Here is a 22,820-nt window from a genome sequence, read left to right on the forward strand (position 1 = left end):
ACCAACGAGCCTTAATGTACAAACTGCACTACATAACTTTACTGGTACAGGGTCCATAGGGTCAACTGAGGATTAGACAATGGGATTCTGGCCGCAGGGGCAGCAAACTCAAAGCCATAGGGAGACAACATATGAATAGTTTTAGGGCATGATTCGGGAATATTTTCACATGAAATCCTCAGGCATGTTTCCAATGACTTAGTGCACCATCAACCAGAAGTGTCGCCCTTACTGCAGATGTGGACATTTTCTAATTCTTCTTGATATTTAGAGGCAAATGTGTGCATAAGGATGCACAGTAATGCTCTTGCTACTTCTCCACCTCACAGGTGGGTTTAGAAGGTGAAATGCAAATCTATAACGGAGACATGCTACAAAGTATTGTTATGTGTTCAAGTATTGGGTAAAATATTGTGCTGAATTGTGTTCTGGGTCTCAGTGTGAGGCTAGGTTGGGTCACATAATGTCATCAGTATTTCCATAGCATATTCTGCCATTATTAGAATCAAGACATGCTATTGGTTGTCTATGGTGCCTTTCAAAATGACGCAGATCACCATTGCAGGATTGGGTCATTCTGGGGTGATATGAGTTTGGCCTATTTGCAACACAGTTGTATGCAGGTAACTTTGCTCCTCCCAACTGCTTTTGTGACTGGACTTATTTTTTGCTGGTAACCACGTATTATGAAAATCTCTTCTCTTACCCTGCACTTGATCTTATCCACACTATGCATCAAGTCTCTTAAAATATCCTGTGTATGATGTTTCAGATCTTGACTGAGGACTGGAAATAACGTTGGTGGTCTTACAGCTGGATTAACGTGAAAAGGTGAGATTACGTTTGGTAGGACATTATGCGGTCCTCATAGAATTCCTCTACTTTGATGTATTTGAAAGGATTGTTCCTTTACTGTGGGTATTTGCAACTCAGAGTCATCAGTCAACTTAAATTAGAAATGCCGCCTTCAAATTAGATATTTGAGTCACCATTTACAGAATGTTTCAAATGAAGGCAAAATTTGTCTTGCTAGTACCCGTTGGAGACTCCTGTCGGTAGAGCTCAACATGGTAGGATCATACATTGAGCCCCTGCAGAAAAGCATCCATCAACAGTAGCCAAAAAACATATCATAAAGGAGGCCTTCAATGCGTTTAAGAGTCAGTAGTTAATCCAGTATCTACTAAATGTGATCAGCTTTAAAAAATGTCTTGTATGGTTATGTAAAGGTGGTTTGTTTTTACGCCACCAAGCTCAGATCTGTTGAACTTACCATACCCTAACAGGTTGTGATGGTTCTGCAGTTTCCATATTACATGACTGACTTCAACCTCAAATGGACAAAAGAAGTCTGTCTAGCCTCGTGGGGAATATTAATTGCCTGTGTTCCCCAGACTACCTGATTACCGGAGGAATTGGTGGAAAAGCATAAGCAAACATTCTGTACCAACTCAGCACATGAGCATTGCCCAACAAAAAGTGCTGTGGTTACCAAGGGGTGTAGTTCTGGCAGGTTGGATTTCCAAGGAGGCAAAATTGTATTTCTAACAATCCCCATTCCTGGAAAGTTTCACTTTTTATTGCCCGAGGGACATTCCACTCATTGATGAAATCTAATACACTGCTGAGGCTATCAGCCCAGTCACTGGTGAAGCTTGGCACACGTCCTGCCACAATGTGCATTTCTTCTTACTGCCCAGTGCACAAAAGCTTATGCCGTCTCCAACGACGTATAAATAATAAACACTTTCTTCTTTCAACAAGTAATGTAATGATGCGACATTGCGTGAAAAAAGCAACACTACATTTGCATGTAAGGTTGTCTGCAAGACTTAAATGCTGAGAATACTGGCACGCAGTATGGCTTCACAAGGGTCACATTTGCACCGCACTATCAGATCCACAACATGAGCTGTAGATCCTATGAAGGATGCATTGTTTAAAATGATCACCAGAAGTACTAGGTCTGAGAAAGTTCTTGCTTTACATATATTTTTCCCAATATACCCTCATATTAACTTCCTCTGAGGCAGTCGCCAGATACTTAAATACTACGACGTTTGGTTCTTTTGGTGGCTGCCGAAACATTTCTCAAATGCATCCGATTACAAATTATGCCATTACAGAAGTTAAAAGTAACCACGACACCATTATTGCCACCGCTGTTCTCTCTTTTTTAAACTGTGAGGTCTAGCAAGCCAGACATGGGTTGTAGGAACAACTTTTCCTTCTAAATCCACAGAGATATGGATACACGCGTTTTGAATCTCATGTGGATGTGCGGACATCTCCGACAGATATTTTGTAAACAATCTTGGTGAATACATTGCTCCAAAGGGAAGAACCATAAACAGGTCAATGTTTTCTAAATAACACACAGCGTAGACATTTGATGCGATTTTGCTGTATTGGTACAATAGAAATTTACCTCTGGCGTTGATAGTAGCCAGGAAATTCTAGTCCACCAACAATGTACGACACCCAACCCAGCACCGTCACCTTGATTTTTCCTCTTCACATGGGAACTGAACGGATTCAAACTGAGAATTGTTCTCCATGTGCCTTCTTCATTTTGTTAACAGGTCACAAGATCGATGTCCTGAAATATCAACCTACAGATCTAGCAAGCCCATAATATCGACTCCTGAAGTGCAGATTATTAATTCCGCAGTAATATTTCAAGAGTTGATATTATGGCCTTGAGACATGTGTAGGTTCATATTTCGACCGCGATGTTATGTACACCACCCGCTTCATCTCCTTTGAAAGGAGTGCTTACACCAACGGGAGATGTAAGCGTTCTGCCTTTGTAATGAATTCTATGCGGTATCCAGTCTTGATTTTTTTGAAGTGATTGCGAGCCTATAGTAAAGGTGCCCATACTAGATAGTACCCTTCAGTCTCCCCCGTTCAACTAAAGATGACTTGGACGGTGGCGCCCTACAGTGATCAAACCGTTCATCTGGTCTTAAAGAATTGTAGGTTTCAGCCCAACTTAATGTATCTCTCACTTCTCATTCCACACCACACTTAAGCATAGCTAGAAGACTGCTGTAGCATATTAAAGCCACTCTTCACCCCACAGCGCATCAAAGCATTTCCCACATAGCCTACCCTATAAAACCACAATCTAACAAGCGAGCAAAACAATAGTATGAACAGCAACAAGTAACCATCTCTCACTTGTCTTTGTTCAACTCCACATTGAAGTATAGCTACAAATGACCAAAGAACACCACCTCACGGACCATGAAGGACATCAAAACACTTTCAATATAGGTGTCATTCTTCAACTTCAAATATATGAAGTTGCCATTCAATATTATCTCCAAATTGTTTGTGATCTGTTATACACTGATAACTATATATCTATATCTCTATATATATCTATATATATATATATATATATATATACACATACACACACACACACACACATTACCTGCAGCCTTGAAAAATTCCAACTGGCGTAGCGCGTGTCGGCTGCTTCTGCTACATACCAGATATTGTGGAAACCACAAATGGAATAAACAATTCACAAAAAACAGAACTTGATGGACTTCGTACTTTGGATCACTTTTAGACTTTTTATTTTAACTAAATGGACTTCTTGTGTGTGCTTCAGTACTTATTATTTTGCATGATACCAAGAGAATGTTCTTACGGTGAGGAAGATGTAACCATAAGGACTTTGCAAGTAGAACTGCCTTCCACAAGAATTGAGATTAAGATCCAGTGTCACAGTTTAAAACAGAACTGAAATATTTTTTTTATTTTTTAACTGATGGCTGAAGGCCGCTGGCACCTACAATGAATCCACCCAACATCCATTTCACTACGTTTTAGGAGTATAACCCTCACCATACATTTCATATGCATCTTGAAAAAAAACTATTGTCGGCTGGATATAGGTTGCCAGGATCATGGTTGATCAGACTGCAAACAGCTTGCTACGCAGTTGTATGCTTGAGGTGGCGTACACTGCAGAAGGCTTTCTTTGGCTGTATTACAAACAAGGGTGTTGCAGTATCAATTTCTACTCCCGCCCGAGCTTTATCTACCCAAAAGATGTTTACCGTTGGCAGGAACATTGATCAACTAACTTTGCCTGTTTCTCTGGCCAATGGCCAAAATTCAGCCACCTTCAGCCACTATTGAGCATGAAGACTATGCCAATATCAAGGTGGCAACCTGCAGCATCTGCTGTGTCTAGTAACGTTTTACCGCTTGAATTTCATTACCACGTTCCTTACCACCTTTCCTAGAACACTCTTCTGGAATGACCCTTATAAACTCAATCATATAATTCATCTGTTGCTGTGTAAGTCTACCCAGCATTGCAGTTGAATTTGCCCTGGTATTAGAGCTCTCTAAAAACACCTATCGCCTCACCAGACCATCTTTCCCCACACCCACTCCATCTAATCTCTAATATTCTCCCCACAAGGCGGCTCGCCACTAGTCCTGGATTCAAAGATCTTTCACTCACTGTAGCTATAATAACAGAGTCTCACTCAGCATTTTCTTTACGTATACCAGCTTCTGTGGAGCAGGTTTATACTTGTCTTTCACTTTGAGCCACTACGCCGGTAATTGGAAGATTAATAAATGGGCCTAATTAGGCTGCAATCCATTCTTTAGTCTTGTCAAAAACGGATTCTTCGTTTGCAGTGGAGTCAATTTTTCCATGAGGAAATCCAACCCGTTTTCTAGCAGTAACACGTTTTCCTGTTTTGCAAGTAGTCACCTCCATGCAGAAGATTCTTTGTAGGCCCTTTCCGAGGGCGCTTTTGGCTCTGAATGAGCGGCTCTTCAAAAGCAATCTTCATTTTCACCACATTTCTGTGCGACTTGTCTTTTCAGTGTTGAAAGGTTATGTTCTACTATTGAGGCCTAAATCCAACTGAGCTTTGATGGTGGCTCTACGGTGAACCTGGGATCCGGTTTCACCGCTGGAGTCTACGTTTCCGATTGACCACAAATCCATGGATTGAACTGTGAAGATTTGAGCCCTAATGCTTTGAAACTGGTGTATGAGTTGAAGTCAAAGCTGTCAATATAGCAAAGGAGGGGAGAATCTTAATCTGGGAAGAGCTGCTTCTACTGTTCAGTGCCGTAACCACATTTCTGGGGTTACTGTGGGCTTCGGGATCTAATAATCAAAATAACCAGGAAAAGTTTCCTGGATATCAAAAAGAAACATGAAAATATCCCCTTCCTCTGTCAGAGTCAATGGAATCTCTGCTTCTTCTGCCTCGGGGTACTTTGAGCGTCTACACTAACAGTCTCTAAAAAAATGCAGACGTTCACTGCCACTCTGCCTTTATGGCATGAAATACTCACATTTTCTCTCCTGGATTCGGTTTTCTCGGGCAGGACATGCACAACCTTGGAAGAGAATTTGCCTTTCATAACACTTTGTGCGAAACTTTAACAATGTTTTATCTATGCCCAACATCAAAAAGTCAAAAAATAAGCAAAAATTTGACAAACTTAGAAGTCATTTGCATGAAATCTTTTCAGCCAAATCTGTCTGACCAAGTGTCAATGAAAACCGCCCTGGAAATGCACTGTCAAAACTAACATGTCACCAACACCAACCACGCCCAGGGATTGAATCCCTGGCATCATATCAATCCTGGAGGCTTAATAACAGATAGCACCAACACCTATGCGACAAGCATAACTGAATGCAGCACCAACTCTACAGTCTTCAATGAACAGCCATGGACCCATAACCAAAATTTCACTCAGCCTATTGCCATATACCCACCCCCTACATGCATGCCAAGGCAGCTCGAAATTTGGATCTCTTTACGGAGCATAATCTCCCATTGGAGGCCCAGGTCTCTGAAGTCTCCAACACTCGTTCTTGATTTGAGGATACTGAAGAAAGCGTTCCCCTTAATCGATCCACAGCTATTTGCAGTAGTAATAAACACCGTAATTCACTCTCAGATGGATTATGGCTGCCATTATAAGGTTCTACACTGCGTGCAGCTGGTCCAGAAATCCACACTAACGTGAACTGTGGGCCTGATGAGGCAGGACTACGTGACCCAGGACTCAGAACTACACTGGCTTAGTTTTTGGCGTATGATCATCTTGGAGGTCATGACCAACAGCAGTTTATCCTCACAGCTGTTTTTGGGCCAAATAAGTTTAGGTGGCGTGTTTCAATAGGTCAAACGTTACATACTGCTCATTAACGTACACTGTGCATGCCTACAATCAAAAGTTACCTATGGGGAATGGCGTTCTCGCTCACAGCCTAACGTTCGAACCTTCTTCCGCTTTCCTTGTGACCTGTTGCAAGTCTGACACACCAGTATTAGAGACCTTGCCTAGATCTGATCAGTCAGCATGTCCTGTGCCTCTCCCTCTATACTCTTTGTAGTGTGAAGAGTTTAACTCACGTTGTTGCAGTTTAAATTCACGATTATGAGCTTTCTACAATGCCAGAAAGGTCTGACGGCATTCGCTAAATAAATACACTTGACATAACATCACCAGGCATCTTCCAGCCCAGCAACCACACCACACATCTACCAACCCTGAAATCAAAACTATGGTCCGTACTAACCCTAGAACCCCGGACAAGCACCATTCCTACACAATACCTAAAGGCAGCCACTGAGGCTAGAACCATCACTATGGACTATCTATGAGCCGTTTGCCACGAGAGTCACAGTTCGCATTCAGCAACAACCCTAAATCCAGTAGCCAAGGCAGCGACAAGCTACGTCTAATAGTCTCCACATTCATACGTAGGGCAACTAGCACAATTCAACAGCCATTGCAAACACTAATCTGCAACTGAAACCAATCATTGACCATAATACTTTGACTACAGCCAGCTTCCTACTCCAAGGAGCACTAACCATTCCGCCATAACCAGTCTGACCCCCCGCCTAGCTATAATCAACCAGCCACATTCTTCATTCTCTAACCCAGTATGGCAGCAAACCTCTCTTCAACCAACACATCTACTGAAGGCAAAGCCACATACCACCCTATGACAAATGAGAACTTTTTTTTTCTTGTCCTAGCTTGGATTGTTTTCAGTTAACCCTGAAGTATGCGCTCTTACCTCAAGCATTTTTCTATTTCTCTCCAAAACAGATAAATGATCAGTGCTTCATGAGGTACTCATTAATGCCCTTAGCAACATCCCATCAGTCTTCCCTTTATCCTTAGGTGTTTTGATGTGGTGGCCTCCACTCAGGCTTCTGTTCTCTGCAATGTCTGGTGTTTACCAAGGACTAACCTGGAAGGCGGAAGCCCCACATCACATGCCTGTTGAGTATTTGAGAAATGGTATAGAATACCCTATACTTAAGGGATCAATAGATGGTGGTTCTGCCTCACATTTATTCATCCTCAAGGGAGAAACAGGAAGGCCCCCTTAAAGCAACAGCTTCTTTCTGACCAAACCTGTGAACGCCATGACGGCGCATTCAGCAAGGTGTCTTCAGACCCCGTGGGCTCAGTGCACAGTATGTAGGTCACCTGTCCCTGGACTGAGCACATCCCAAGACGCTTGTAACAAGGCAATGCTCAGACTCGTCAATACCACACTCATAGAAGCGAAAAACATCACCTGGCACTTTTCATTGTTGCACTTATCTCATCGTATGACATCCCTAGAAGCATCTGATGTTGTTTGTCTTTGCATCTATCAGGGTTAAAAAGAAGGCCAGTGTTCAAGGATTTTGAGTGCAGGTTTTTTGAGTGAGGTGTAGTAGTGATGTTTTGAACCCTGTAGGTGTGGCAAAGCTTGACGATCCGATATTATGAAGGGACCTAGGTTACAGAGCAGCAAAGGCAGCCCCACTACAACCAGCGTCATCCCAAGACTTCAGCCGCCCCCCCCTACCAGACCCGTCCCGTCCCAGGACTACACACCCCCAGAGTGCACCCCAGGCAGCACCTAGCCCAAAACGTGTCGCTCTCGTCACCGCCCGAGGCCCCACCATAAGCCTCCCACACACTATTATTTTAAAGCTCCTTGTTTACAGAAGCTGTCTGAGGAGACCAGCCCCCACTGGATGGCAGGGGACCGCCCCCCCCGTTCCGGTTCCCTCGTCGTTAAAAATAGACGCTTCCTGGTTGCAGCGCGCGGACTTGGCAGTGAAAAGGCCGAGCTGCGCGCGGCACCCACCTGCTCGATGTTGTAGCCGTGTTTCTCCTTCGCCATCACGATGTACTCGTCCACTAGAGAGGGAGAGAAGACGGAGACGGGGCCGTTAGTGGTGAAAGGGAGGCAACAGGGGCGTTAATGGTGAGAGAGAGGCAACAGGGGCGTTAGTGGTGAGAGAGAGGCAGGGGCGTTAATGGGGAGCGAGAAGGAGGCAGAGCCTGACTAGTGAGTGGCGAAGGTGTTACCAGTAGGAGGGAGACGAGAGAGTAAATGGTAGGAGGAAGACAGGGCGTCAGCAGAGAGAGAAGGCGATGGGGGCGCTGTAAGTGGGAGACGGGCATTAATAGAGAAAGGAAGACCGGGGCGTGACGCAGGCCCCTGCTACGCTTCGGGGGGGGGGGGGGGGGGGGGGGGGCGCGCATTAGTGGTGAGATGGAGGCATAGGCCTTAACGGACAGGGCAGTGATTTTAGTAATGAGATGGATAGAGAAGTCAATGGAAAGGAGACGTTGTGTCGGGAGACGGTCATTAGTTATGGTTAGAGGGCAGATCGGGCGTTAATTGTTCCAGGGCGATATGCTTCAGGGGCAAAAGGCAGAGGTAACCCTAGAAGTAAGAAGGGTGACATGGTGGGCTTGGCTTCTTAAGGAGTTGAGGAAGGCAGCCAGTAGATCAATAAGCAAGAAACACTGAGACCTCGCCCTAATAAAACCTAAATAAATGTCTGAAGGGAGAGAGAAATACAAAAAAGACAAAGGAGCTGGGCATGTTGGGGTGGGGAGATAAAAGACAGCATAACTGGGGAAGTATTGTGGGGTGTGGGGAAGCGCAGAGGAAGCTGTAAGCCACAAAGAAAGAGGAAGGAGAGGGCTTCATAAAAGGCAGCCCGGGAGTTAGTTGGGTAAATGCAGACCCTAAGAAATCAGGAGAGGAGGGAGCGAAAGGAGACCGGTCCTTTAACGAAGGGGATTTCAACCCCAGATACAGAGCGGGGCAGGACGTGGAGGCCATTGGTGGGAAGGGAGGGGGCAGGGGTGTCACAGATCGAGTAAGGTGAAAAGGTGTAATTCGGGGGGGAGGAAGGGAAAGAGATCGAGTGCGTGGTTAGCTTCAGAAAGGGGGGTCGTGCAAAGGAAGGCGAGCAGAGGGAAGGGACGGGAAATAGGACCTTTAATAAAGACCATGTTGAGCAGTCAAGAATGGGAGAAGTAAGCTTCAGAAAGGGAGTGTGAGATTAGGGGTCCAGGAGGGCGAAAATACGCTACTATTAGAGGAAATGGAAGCCTCAAAGAGGGAGAGAAAATGAGACGAGAGGGAAAGGCTAGTCTCACAGAAAGAGACAGGCACCGCTGAGATACCAAGGAGACGGGAAGTGATGGAGGTGGTGAATACCGGAGAGAGAGATGGGGGAGCGCTTCCCGAAAAGGGGGTTTCGGAAAAGCAGGAAAGGGGTTAAGAATAAGGGCGAGATCATTAATGTGGGTGGCATGTCTCAAAGGAAGTAGGGATGGGGGGGGGGGCTCAGATATAACAATATGAGGCCGGCTTCACAAAGAGTGGAGCGAGGTCTGGAAAAGAGAAACGGCAGAGGAGGGTGAGACATGAGCCGGTGAGGCATATTTCATAATGGGAGGCGTGGGCTTCAGTGAAGCGAGATGGGAGCCTCAAAGGCAGGGCCGGAGAGAAAAGACGGCGGTAGACATTTAATGGAGGGAGATGTGAGCCTCAGACAGAGGCAACGAGGGGAATCCTTAAGGAGGGACAGGGTGGGGAGTTGTAGAAAGGCCACGAAAGGAGCATGTGGAGGAAGGGAGAAGAGTCTCGCAGTGCACGCTAGAGGAGCGGTTAAAACGGGGCCTCTGGTGAACGGGTGTGGAACAAACACGAGTCTTATTTTCAGTGGAGGGGGGGGGGTGCAAGGAAGAGAAAACAGAGGGGGAGCAATTAACTGGGTAAGTGAGGAGGCTGAAAGGCGAGAATAGTAGGTACCATAGATGACAAGTGGCCATTCGTGATATTTTCAGTCAGTCGTGGCTGTTAGCTACTAGCACGTTGCATTCTGGAACTTGTAGTTTTTACACTTTACGGCCCGGCCAAAAATCCGGGGCCTGCAGAGGTGAGAAGTCTCTAGAAAATGCTATTGTTGGACAGACTGAAAGAGCGCTGTGATGTGAGAACACTATCTGTGATTACAGACCAACGGCGAAACTCAAAATGGCGCCCCACCTGTAGTGTCCAAGCATGGACACGTTCTAGTGCTCCGACCTGCTGTATTACACTGTACACCCACCCACCACAGACGTCACTGTGTCAGGTGACGCTGTCAATAAAAGGGGCCGAGCGCACGTGCTCGTGGCCAGTTAACCCACCATCCAACTACGTGTCTGGGTCCATGATTACTAGCATGAGGGCCTAGGGCCCCAAACACCACAATGGCGACGAGGCGGGTAATCTACACCCGCGTGTGCAGCCCCCGATCGGCGCACCATCGACGACATGGGGGGAGAGAGGACTGCCCGGTGAGGACACCCCCCCCCTCTGAATGAAGGCGCGACGCGCCGAGAAGCCTACGGGGCGAGGCGGAGCCCGCAGCATGTCCCGTGGCGGCCGGGTGCCCACCCCGAGTCTGCCGCCGTGAACCCCGCGTGGGAAGCGCCCCGACGACAAGCAGACCGATCGGAGCCCACCCGCATCGGCCGCGACCTGCCCGGTGAAGGAGGAGAAGTGCGAGCCGTGCGGAGCCCACCCGCACCGGCCGCGACGCCGTGATTCAGCCGGAGAAAGTCGGGTGCCCACCCCGAGCCTGTCTAGCCTGCCGCTGTGCCCGGTTCGAAGAGTGGACCGAGCGGAGCCCACCCGCGTCGGCCACGACCCCCTCACCGGAGCCTGTATCAAGCGGAGCCCACCCGCGTTAGAGGACGCCCAACCGGGCAGAAGGTGAGCCCGGAGAGCGAGCACGAAGGTGCAGCGAAGTGGATCACTGCCACCGTCCTGCCAAAGCTACGTAAGCAAAAGCGGAGCCCACCCGCAGCGACAGCACCCGCAGTAAAGCGCGACTGCACCAAGTTCACCAACACCCTACTCCCCGCCGCGCAGCGTAGAGAAGGTGAGGCTGCGGCGGCGGGTGAGCCTGAAGTTAAAAGCTTACCGGGATTCGGGAGGCGGTGCGGTGATTCTGGCGAGAGGGCTGCCTGTGAGGCGTCCTAGCGTGAGCTGCAGTCCGGGGTAGTGCCCCGCCCCCTGAGACATTCCGCGCGTGGCCGGTAACCACGCGAAAGACAGACCCCGCAGTGAGGACAGAGCAGGACGGACAGCCTGCGAGGGGCCCCCCCCTCCCCACTTGCAGTGACTAAAGAGATAATGGCAGCATGCACTGAAGCCGGCCCCGCCCCCAGCAAAGTAAACGGGCTGCCAGCTGCAACGTGTGTCCCTGAGCAGCCAGGGAAGCGCGAGAGAGCAAGTTACTGAGCCCCTCCCTCCAAGAAAGGACGGCACACACCGAGTCAAGAGTCCTCCCGGGTGACCGTCAGGAGCTGTGGGGAAGAGGCAGAAATGTGGCCCAGAGAAGCACGCTGCAACCTGCAATAGAAGTTGAGATAAACTGGACAGACTGCCAGTGCCCTCCTGCCCCCCATACAAAAAAAAACGTAAAGGACTTACCTGCTGCCACGTGTCCTGGACTCCACTGCTCTGCCTGGCTCCAGCTCCCCTCCAGCCTTCCTACTCACGAGTGAAGCCTGGAGAAAAGGAAAACAAGGCATAGAGTTCTGGCAGCGCAGAAGGTTGCTGCTGGAGCCGAAGAAAAGCAACACTGCCACCCAGTGGCCACTGGTGGTACTGCAGCAAGAGGAAGATCAACAAGCCTACAGCAAGCCAAGGAGGTCCAGCAGTCACAAGAGACCGACGGCGTGGGAGAAGAGGCAGCAAGGCACGCACCGCAAGGTCTGACGGAGGCGCGAAGGTGAGCGCACGGGAGTGCGACGGAGGCGCACGGGAATGTGCCAGAAGCGCAGGAACGCGACAGAAGCACAGGAAGAAGAGACGGTGTGCCACAGGGATGCAGCGTCATCCCGCAGCAACAAGGAGGAAGAAAGAAGAACGGTGTTGAGCCACATCCACCCCAGCGAGGACTGCGCTGTCGCCGCATCAAGTGGAGCGAACCCTCGAGAGAACAAACGGACTCAGCGCAGAGGTACCCCGGACGCGGACAGTACACTGCAGCGCCTACACGAGAGGAACCCACTGAAGAGGATGGGCGCAGCAAGTATCCGACACTGGCGGCCAAGGATGCAGAGCAACACCCAGTGGCGCCAAGAAGCCACCACATCAAATGATCATGATACTAGGAGCAACGCTACACTGAAGCTGTACCACGACGGTACGAAGAGTAGCACGCACCAGCGCCTGACAAGGCAGCGGACACAGGTAGTCACACGACGTGACACACCTCGTGAAGCCGACCAGCCAAAAATGGTCGCACCACAAAGGCCCAGCCGACCTGCCAAACGGTCGCACCACAAAGGTCAAGCCGACCAGCAGAAAATGGTCGCACCACAAAGGCCCAGCCGACCTGCCAAACGGTCGCACCACAAAGGTCAAGCCGACCAGCCAAAATGGTCGCACCACAAAGGTCAAGCCGACCAGCCAAATGGTCGCACCACAAAGGCCAAGCCGACCTGCCAAACGGTCGCAACGCAAAGGTCAAGCCGACCAGCCAAATGGTCGCACCACAAAGGCCAAGCCGACCTGCCAAACGGTCGCCCCACAAAGGTCAAGCCGACCAGCCAAATGGTCGCACCACAAAGGCCAAGCCGACCTGCCAAACGGTCGCCCCACAAAGGTCAAGCCGACCAGCCGAACGGTCGCACCACAAAGGCCCAGCCGACCTGCCACATGGTCGCACCAAAGAAGCCGACTCGCCAGGAGTCGCACAAAGAGGTCTGACGCAAGACCGAAGATATCCTGCCAGTGATCGGCAGCGCGGACCGTCAAGTGGTCCAAAGAAGCTCAAGATGAACCAAAGCAACTGGTGAAAGGGAGAAGACCGAAGCGGACCATGAGCATGGCCCCACGAACTTCAACCGAAGTAACTGGTGACAAGGTGAAGATGAAGAGAAGGTCACGACCCTAACTCGGAATGCTGAGGAAGATGAAGAGAGTGTTCTCGGACGAGGACAAGACCAGGGGGAACACGTGCAGAGTGCGCGCGCTGCATGGAGAAGCCTGGCCAGATAAGAGGAGAACAGGAACGGTCCAGAGTAGGGCGTGAAGCGAAGAGATGAAGAGACCAGAGTGGCACGTCCGCCACTAAGAAAAAAAAAGATGTCTGAGTGGCACGTTCGCCACTACAAGAAAAGAAGAATGAAGATATCGGAGTGGCACGTTTGCCACCAAAAGAAAGGGGAAAGGAAGAGATCTGAGTGGCACGGTTGCCACTGCAACAAAGAAGAAGTCAGAGTGACATGACATCCTCACGGAGAAAGAAATAGAGGAAAGAGAGAAGAGGGTGGCGAGACTACTCACACCTCAAAGACAAGGAAGGTGACAAGCACGGTGCGCAAGTCCTGAAGAACACCCGTGGCACGGAGAAAAGACCATCTGTTTGATGATGCTTTCAGCGCACCTGGGATCTGCAGGGGTGAGCAGGCCGGACTATTCGAAACACCCACCTTTGGGGTCACACGGACACTGGACAACGCCAGCCGTGGTGACCCAGGGGCAGAGGCCTCAGGGATGCCAGTGAGAGAGCGTCCCCGCGACGAGAGATGGTCATCAGCCGCCCTCCAGCAAAGGTCCCAGGAGGATGAAGACATTGTGTGCGAAGACAGGAGCCAACAGCTACCCTCCAGGCACGACTGCAGAACCCGAGGTGAGACTTGTCGTCTCCTCTGCACCCACACGGATCGGCGTGCGAGTAACACGACACAGTACACCCAGCTCAGGACGAGCCAGAGGGCCTCAGGGATATCCCGTGGCAGGGGAACACCTGCGAGAGAGGCATCCTGGTGAGAGGGGTGTCTTGCAACCAATCCGTTTTGCAAAACAGAACACACGCCACAGGTAAAGAAAAGGACTGGACGAAAAGACGAACGGCAACATCTAGCGGTAAAACCACAAGAACTCAACTGCGTTTGTCGCCAAGAAAGTAAAAGCGAAGGAAAGACTGTGAGAACAACTTCAAGGCAGAGCCGTCAAACAGACTAGATCCATCGAGCACCCATGACTGGTGCCACAGTGAACTGGTGATCGTCTGCGACAGGAAGAGCATCGTCCGCGACAGGAAGAACATCTTCTGCGACTCCAAGCAGCTGAAGCGTGAGCGATTCTGCAGAAGTTTGGTCACTGTATTACAACTGTGTATATCTTTCTTTCTCCCCCAGGTTGAACTTTGACGTTTGGTTTTGTTATTAAAAATTGGGAGGGATGTAGTGTCCAAGCATGGACACGTTCTAGTGCTCCGACCTGCTGTATTACACTGTACACCCACCCACCACAGACGTCACTGTGTCAGGTGACGCTGTCAATAAAAGGGGCCGAGCGCACGTGCTCGTGGCCAGTTAACCCACCATCCAACTACGTGTCTGGGTCCATGATTACTAGCATGAGGGCCTAGGGCCCCAAACACCACACCACCTTTCGACATTTTGTGAGGCTAAAATCCACGACTCTGGCCACCTTTACCCTTCAGGGCCCAAAGAGGCGTACCTCACTCGGCTAGGAACCAGCAACAACGAGGGTGTCGGAACGGCAACATAAGAAGAGGGGCAGTAACATCAAAGGGGGAGGCAGAGACTAGGGGCGAGAATGAAGGAGACTACTAGGTTCCCTCTGGAGGCTTGAGGGTCAGCAGAGGAGAGGACACGGGAAGGCACACTAGAGGGTGCGCTGTGATCCGAGGGAGTGGCTGAGACCGGGGAATAATGGATCGAGCAGATTGCCGAGAGAAGAGAGGCACACATTAATGGAGGCGGGGTTAAAATGGATGTTAACAGGGAGACCGTGGGAGAGGAAGATGGTGCGAGAAGGGGATCGACTGCTAATAGTAAATTATGAGATCTGTGTAGGGAAAGGAGGGACAATGCAAGGGGAGAAAGCTATGTTAATACAGGGAGAGGCCGCATAAAGGGAGGGGTGTCAGACAGCTAATCCCATGGAGCCCTGCGAGAGAGGGGGAGAGCACAGCATACTAACAGCAGGCCCTGGGGACTAACCGGTGAGGGAGGGGTGCGGGAAGAGGAGAGACAAACTGTAGGCAGCCAGAGGATGAGACAGTGGAGCAGAGAGGCAGGCATCAGATCACCGACAGCCACACGATAAGACAGGGATGGGATGAGAGATCTGCAAGAGGAATGGGGCCGACAGCGCAAGGAGCGAACGATAGATGGCGAGATGCAGTCAAACAGATAAAATGAGATAGGGGAATACAAGCATTGTGAATAGAGCGAGTTAAGAAGAAATCCACGCCGGGCAATCAACACCATGAAAAGAGACAATAGGAGAGCGCCAGAAGCAGGGTGGGAGACAAATGGACGTGAAAGGGAGACAATAGACAGGAAGAGCAGAAGAGCGCATGGAGGGAGGCAGAGACAGGAAAGGAGACAGATGGATAGTGGCAGGCAGAGACAGGGGGACAAGTAAAGCAGCAGGCTGTGTGTGTCGTACAAAGAGACAACAGACAGCAGGAACAGTCAACAGCCAGGTAAAGACAAGATAGCGGCAAGGAGACTGGCAGGGAAAAGGATCACCAGGGACAGGGAAAAGACAGACCAGAAGACGGACAGGAAAACATACGGGAAGGGCAGAAGTGGAGCATGACTGATACCGATGCAATGCAGACGGGGAGAAAGCACAGAGGAAGGCAGGGCGTGGGGCAAGAGGAGAACCCAAAAGAGAGGGCTAGGAACAAAAAAGGGTAAGAGGCATAAGGAGTAGCTGACGGAGACCACCAAAGACAGGCGGGGACAAGCGGCAGTCAGGGACCAGGGTGAGGGCACGTAGAGAGGGTTTTAGGGCAGTGAGTGTTAGAGAGTCATATAAAGAGGCAGCTACGGGGAAAGGGAGACAGATAACAAGCGGAAGGCACACAGGCTGACAGCAGTCACACAGACCAGTGGAGGGAGTGGCAGGAAAAGCATCAGAGTGTCTAACAAAGAGACATAGGCCAGCAGGCACAAGTGGGGTCATACAAAGACGCGAAGAGCAGCCAGACACAGGGAAACGCGTATGCAGGCCGGAAGAGAAGCAGGAAAATTAGGCGGCCAGATCTGGAGCACGACTGATATTCACCACGAGGAGAATAAAGGGAGAGGGGAAACACCAGAGACAAGGGAAAGAGGAGGGCAAGGAGACGGGAAGAAAGTCAGAGTGACGCGATAACAAAAAGTCAATCAAATCATGGAAAGACAGACAAAGAAGACCGAAGCTATACGTGACGAGGGGACTTCACAGACACAAGGAGCTTGGCAAGTGGAGCAACAGGGAGAAACATGGCAGGCAGAGATGGATTGAATGGCTGAGTATGTGACAGAGAGGGGCAGACAAACAAAAGAGGCAGAAGAAAAGCATGGAAAGCTGCAGGCAGGTGAAAGGGTAGACGAGGAGACACTCAGGTGGTGAGTGAGACACATGGAAAGGAAGAACAATAGACTGTGGGGCAATAAGCACAGTTGACAAAGGCCGGCAGCACAGACGTGTAACTGGTAAAGACCTGATTCGCAGACAGACAGACAGACAGAAGGATCAGAGGAGACCGGAAAAGAATTAGGAAGATTGGAAGGAACGCTGGAATACAAAAATAGGGACACAATGAACATGGCTGATATTCAGACAGCGGCAGATAATGCGGGGGCATGCAAACAGGAAGAGGGGGGGGGGGGTTGAGACAGGAAAACACTAATAAGGCCAGACATGGAGTATAGCCGACGTTCAACCAGAGGGAAGCAGTGGAGGCAGGAAGTCACAGGATGTGGTGCCGAGTGACCGGAAAGAGGAGAAGGCAATCCGACACCGGGAAAGTGAGATCCAGTAGGAGACAGATGGAGCTGGGGGAAGGGCGCAGAGCCAACAAGATGGACAAGTAAAGAAAAGGGGCAGGCGGAGATGGGAACAGGAGCTGGGTGCAGTGGGAAGGCGCAGGCAGAGTGGTAGACAGCAACAGAAATGCGAAAGGGTTGTGAGCAGACAGCAAAACGCAGGGAACAAGGCGAGGTGGACGGAGTGCCGCCACTTGCTTTAGAGAGGGGACCCTCACCTTTAGCTTGAGGCCGAAAGGGGTTCAAATATGTCCCCTTCATTTGAAACCAGATCTCCTGGTATTACCCTGCTAAATCCTGGCTGCTGTTACTGTTCTATTACATTTGCTTTCAATGTGCTGTCACCAGACGTTTTAACCCCAAGGGAACGTTCTCCACTCATGAGAATGGCACAGGGCGGGTTATGAGCAGGGAAACGCCATTACACCATCGTTCTTAACGATGTCAAGTAAAATCTGAAGTTTAAGCATGACTTAGAAGTGCATTGTGTACAAAATATTCCACCTAGGTTACTTACGCCCCTAAAATTGAGAGCAGAAGATGGGAAATACAGCTGAAAGTGAGGCCTACAGACAAAGCGCTGCAGAGTATGACAGGCAGGGGTACCGGAAGCAGTCAGGCCGACGCACCTGCAGAAATAAGAAGCCCCTGTAGGCTACCATTTTGTTTGGAATAGGGAGGGCCTATGTGGAGATAATGAAGAGGCAAGTGTGACCCCCAATCCACTGGCACAGTAGTGGCTGACACGAAGGTGTGATCTGTGTGCTGAGACCTCTACTCCACAGGACATTGACGCTCGCTGAGGTGAGCATCAACCAAAAGACAAACACGGGCATTCTCAGGGCACAAGTCTTAAACAAGCATGTGCAGTGCAATAGGTCTTGCATTTACGAGTTTAAGCTATTGTCCTTTACAATGGCAATAGCACAAACTCTTGTAAATGCGAGACCTATTTCACTTCGCAGAAGCGGCCTCCTAGTCCAGGGCTGCTTGAAAGTGAAAGCGCGCATGTCGAGGAAAGCACGTTGTGCCTGTAGTAAGAGAAACCCATTAAAAAAACAGAGTGGTTACAGACTAAATATGACATACTGTGTCGCAACTGAAGTAAAAAGGCCAGTCGCAATGGGAGGTTACAAATACAGACATGGCAGTACCAAGGAATGGCTATCAAGCCTAATAGACTCGCAAGCCAGCGTTTACAAAGGACAATGACACATTGCATGCCTAATGCATGCCTCGCAGCAGCGCATGCGCTGCCCAAGCTCGACCTAAAAAAAGAAGTGGGGGGACTAACCAAGTTAGGCAGTATGCAAGTCACATCATAGTGCATGACGTCACGGTGCATGACATCGTATGTTGCATCATAAAAAGTAACATCAGATATTAAGGCCTCACACGTTTAGCAGGTCTATCACGAGTATATTTAAGCGTATTACAAGATTTAACCAATGAGATTTTGCGTCGCATTGTGCTGAAAACATGGTGCGCCCTTGGTGCAAAATCTGGCCTTCAACTAATATTTTTTTCCAAACTCTGCCACAAAGAAATTGGCAACAAGGAGAAACATGGCAGCAGATCTGTCCTGCTTATTTGGTTGCAGAGTCTGCATTTTAAAAGATCTTTGCGTGCCCAGTAAATCTCAGGGAATAAAAATAATGATAAGATAACTCTGGAGGTTAACACAAATCTGTTACATTATTTAATGTCAATGTATAATGTGTATGTTACACAAAGCACTCTGACTTCATGCAGTGGGATGAGTAGCGCTATAAAAGAAATAAAATTGTGGTATTTAAATTTGTGCAAATACTGAGACAGACCAATGCATCTGACATTCTTACAGTGCATGCATATCTCATATACAGGGACTGAACAAAGTCAAATGCATGCCTCTCTTAAGTACCTGTGAAGTGATAAGCTGTATTACTTTGTTTCCCCTCCATTGCATTTGCATCTGGGAGTGAGGCTCCGGATAGTGCCCAGCCAGGATCAAATTGGAACAAAAGGAAGCCTGATGACCCCTTAGCTTCAGCCTTAATCTTTAGCCCAGCTGGTGGTGAAAATAAAAAAGCCCCTTCCCTACTTGCAAGTTGCCACTGGGAATGGAGAGCAGAAAACATGCAGGTGCAGCTGAACGTGTCCTGGTATCTGAAAATGACACCAGGACAAGTTCAGCATATTTCACCTGAGAAAATATTGGGTAAACTCAGTCTACTTGCGTGTACCCCAATTTGTGTCCATTACATTTTCCTCTCCATCTTCCCATTGTCCACCAGAAACTTGAGTGCATTCACGCAGCAAGCTCAGGGAACTTTCCAAAGCTCTAGATACGGAAAGCCTGTGCTGCCAGACAATGTCCAAAGAGAGCAAACTCATGAGGCTTAGAACCTAAGACCATTGCTTTTGATTAGGCTTGTATATCTAAATCCATGGATGACTTTCTGCCTTTAGAACAAAACTGAGAAGGGTGCCGGGCAGCAAGGCTTAATTTGTTTAAAAATTTTTTTTTAAAAAAAGTGCATGGGTCAGTTCAGAAAGCCACTGCAGCTGTCACCAAAAGTTGCCAGTGCTGCCAATGATGGTACCAATACAATAGCTAACCACCACACTCCTACAAGTGTGACAATTTCAGGTCCCCAAACCTATAAGAATGGCTTGGACGGCAGGTAATGGTCTTTTTTAGGTCGAGCTTAGCGCAACGCGCATGCGCTGCTCTATGGGAGGCTTCTTGTAATCACTCTAAACTTCTTGTGGGTCTGACTCCTCCCACATATTGGATTGGCCTTTGCGTGTGGCTTTGAAAAATGAAAGCACGCAAATGGCCGAAGGCGGGCGCATGTCCCACCTTTTTGTTTACTGGTCACTCCCACAGCGTTTTGCTATTTGGAGGAAGCAGGGGCGCGCAGGGTGTCAGCTGCATTTCTCGCATCCCACGGCGTTTTCCCTGTGGGGGCGAGCAGTGCCTCCTTGTTCATCTTTCCATTCCTGCCTCGCGCCTTCCTTCTTCCCTCCCGCCCTCTCATCCCCACCCTCCTCTTCGCTCCACACACCTCCAGCAACCGCTCTTGCGTTTTGCAGCGACTGCTTGAGGTGTCCCCCTGGCTGACTGCATTCATGGCAGCTTTACTCCGCGTGAACCAATCCCCCCCACCCCTAGCCCCCACTTCTGCAGACTCGACACTGCAGAGGGAACGAAACAGGTATCAGGTTGGGAATACGGCCGCTCTATTCATGTACTTTAGGCTGGTTTGCGCCCAAGTTTACCCTGAAAGTTCGCACGTGAAGCCCTAAACTTTCACTGCCTGGGGATGTTAAGACAAAATATAATGGCAAAAACTGCCACTTGTTTATACTTTGATGTTTGCAGCGTCAAACGTGAGAGCGGAGCGTGTAGTTGTGCAGCTCGACTCAGCGCCTCGCCGTGTCCTTCAGATGCTCCCTCCCTCCCTTCAGCTCATCTGCTGCCCATCACACTTTCCTGGTTTCCTTTTTCATATCCCTTTATGTTAAATTGCATCTCTTACCAAACTTCCAAACACCTCTGGCAAAACACTTATAAGGTCCCAGAGGCGAGACCTATTGGCTATGCCAATGCTTGTTAACGTTTATTGACTTTCTAAACAATTGTAGTTGTGCTCATCTCTAAATTAGACAGCACCACCATGTGGCAGACTTTTAAAAGTGCTGGTGTTGACAATTAAGTGCCGGAAACCACGGCTCAAATTGAGCACTGCCTGGCAGGTGTCACCAGTTGAATCTGCGTCACTGGAACAGAACAGTTTGAAGTTATTTATTTTGGGTTTGTTATTCCAAATGGTTCATTTGAACTGACCCAGACTATAGCATGCAGAATGCACTGATTTCCTAAAGGCTTACAATGAGTTTACACTTTGCCAGAACTTGAAAACTTAGGTCTAAGCAGTGCACCCTGTCCATCTTTTCCTTTGCTTTCTAGTACACAACTTTAATATACAGTGCGCTGGAGTTTTCAAGTTCCATGCTTGTGTAACTCATTCAGACCATTTTCTCTCTCTGTATTATATGATTTGTAGTTCTATTGAATTGATTATAACATTAGGACTAGAAGTCACAGATTGACAGAAGAAAAATTGGGCTGGCAAAGTTATTTGCGTTTGAACCAGGCAAACTTTAGGTCTTTATTTAGAATTATATAAACAGCTACAAGTACCCGAAAACAGGCCTGGGCGTAGTTTGTGGAGTTTTGCTACGCGGAACTCCGCAAAGTGACAAAAAAACTCTGTGGAGTTCCACAAGTGGCGGAGTGCAGTGCAAACTGCTGTTCATGCTGATCTTCCTGCCACTCGGGTAAAAATTCTACCCAAGCGGCAGCTGGCGCTCGCCAACTTACCGTTCGCGAGCGGGGAAAAACTCCACAGCACCAGGCGGAGCGGAGTTTTCTGCACTCCGCAAGCTCCACAGAGCGGAGTGCAGAAAACTCCGCAAATGGAGCACAGTTCACCGCCCAGGCCTACCCAAAAGCAGTGCTGTAAATGAGCAGGAACAATACCCGCACTTCTCTGCAGTTTTGCAATACCTTTAATGGAAAACTAGCACCCCAATAGCAACAAAGTACCCTGTGATAGTGAGCACATGCACTTTCACAGTTCCATTATAAGCACTGCAGAAAGGAATAAGCATTGACAAAGCCGATCTTGTCCCGCCTATGAGAAAGCTACTGGCTTTGCCAATGTCTTCTAGCCATGTTGTACAGCATGTGGCTGCTGTTTAGCATGGCTAAACAGTTAGTGTTAGTGGTCTGGCATAGAATAGAGTGGCATAGAGGAGAGTGGAGTGGCTTCACATGGAGTGCTGTAGAGTGCAGTGGCATAAAGTGGCTTAGAGAAGAGGAGCATAGCGTGCAATGGCATATACTACCGGAGAGTGGCATTGCATGGAGTGGCGTAGAATAGAGTTGAGTGCCACTGACTGTTGAAGAGTGACAATAAGAGTGGAGTAGAGTGGAATGGAGTAGCGTACAGTAGAGTGGCATAGATTAGAGTACATTGGCATAGACTGGCGCAGAGTAGAGGCGTAGACAAGAGTAGCAGAGTGGAGTGGCATATAGTGCTGGAGAGTGGTATTGTGGAGTGGCGTAAAGTGGTGTAGAATAGAGTGGAGTAGAGCGGCGTAGAGTGACACTGTGTAGAGTGGAGTGACATAGAATAGAACATAATACAGAGGTGTAGGGTAACATTAAGTAGAGTGGATTGGTGTAGAGAGGTGTAGATTGGCATGGAGTAGCCTGGATTAGAGTGGTAGTGTGTGGAGCAGTGTAGAGTGGATTGGAGTTATGTAATGTGGAGTGGCGTACACTGGTATAAAGTAGAGTGGCATAGTATAGAATTGAGTAGCATTGAGTGGAGTAGCATAGCTTGGAGTGGCGTAGAGTACAGAAGGAAAATGCTACTTACCAGTATGCATCTGTTCTTGGCATGTAGAGCTGTAGATCCGCATACTTTTGCATAGATCTCATCTGGTGTTGGGCTCGGATCTTTGCACTTTGTGTTATTGTAGAAGTCTTTGAAGTCACGGGTTAGGTGACTCCTCCTCTAGGTAGTAGTGGGCATGGGCATCGACTCCATCCTTAGATTGTTTTGCCATGAAGGGTGATGGAGTTAGTTAGTAAA

At 48.8% G+C, this 22,820-nt stretch overlaps 1 protein-coding gene across 3 annotated transcripts in view; it reads right to left on the bottom strand.

Moving 5' to 3' along the window:
* RCOR2 (REST corepressor 2) overlaps window positions 1-22,820 on the bottom strand; it is a 224,197-nt gene that overhangs the window by 76,252 nt on the left and 125,125 nt on the right. For 2 of the 3 annotated variants that reach the window (XM_085626014.1, XM_085626013.1), the window contains exon 5: window positions 8,162-8,214. In XM_085626014.1, coding sequence (XP_085482140.1) covers window positions 8,162-8,214 — 53 coding nt within the window. Of the gene's footprint in view, window positions 1-8,161; window positions 8,215-11,800; window positions 11,982-22,820 lie in introns of those variants that run through there. The other variant, XM_085626015.1, reaches the window with a different exon arrangement.

Source organism: Triturus cristatus, chromosome 9, assembly GCF_964204655.1.
Source record: "Triturus cristatus chromosome 9, aTriCri1.1, whole genome shotgun sequence".
In the NCBI taxonomy this organism is placed as follows: domain Eukaryota; kingdom Metazoa; phylum Chordata; class Amphibia; order Caudata; family Salamandridae; genus Triturus; species Triturus cristatus.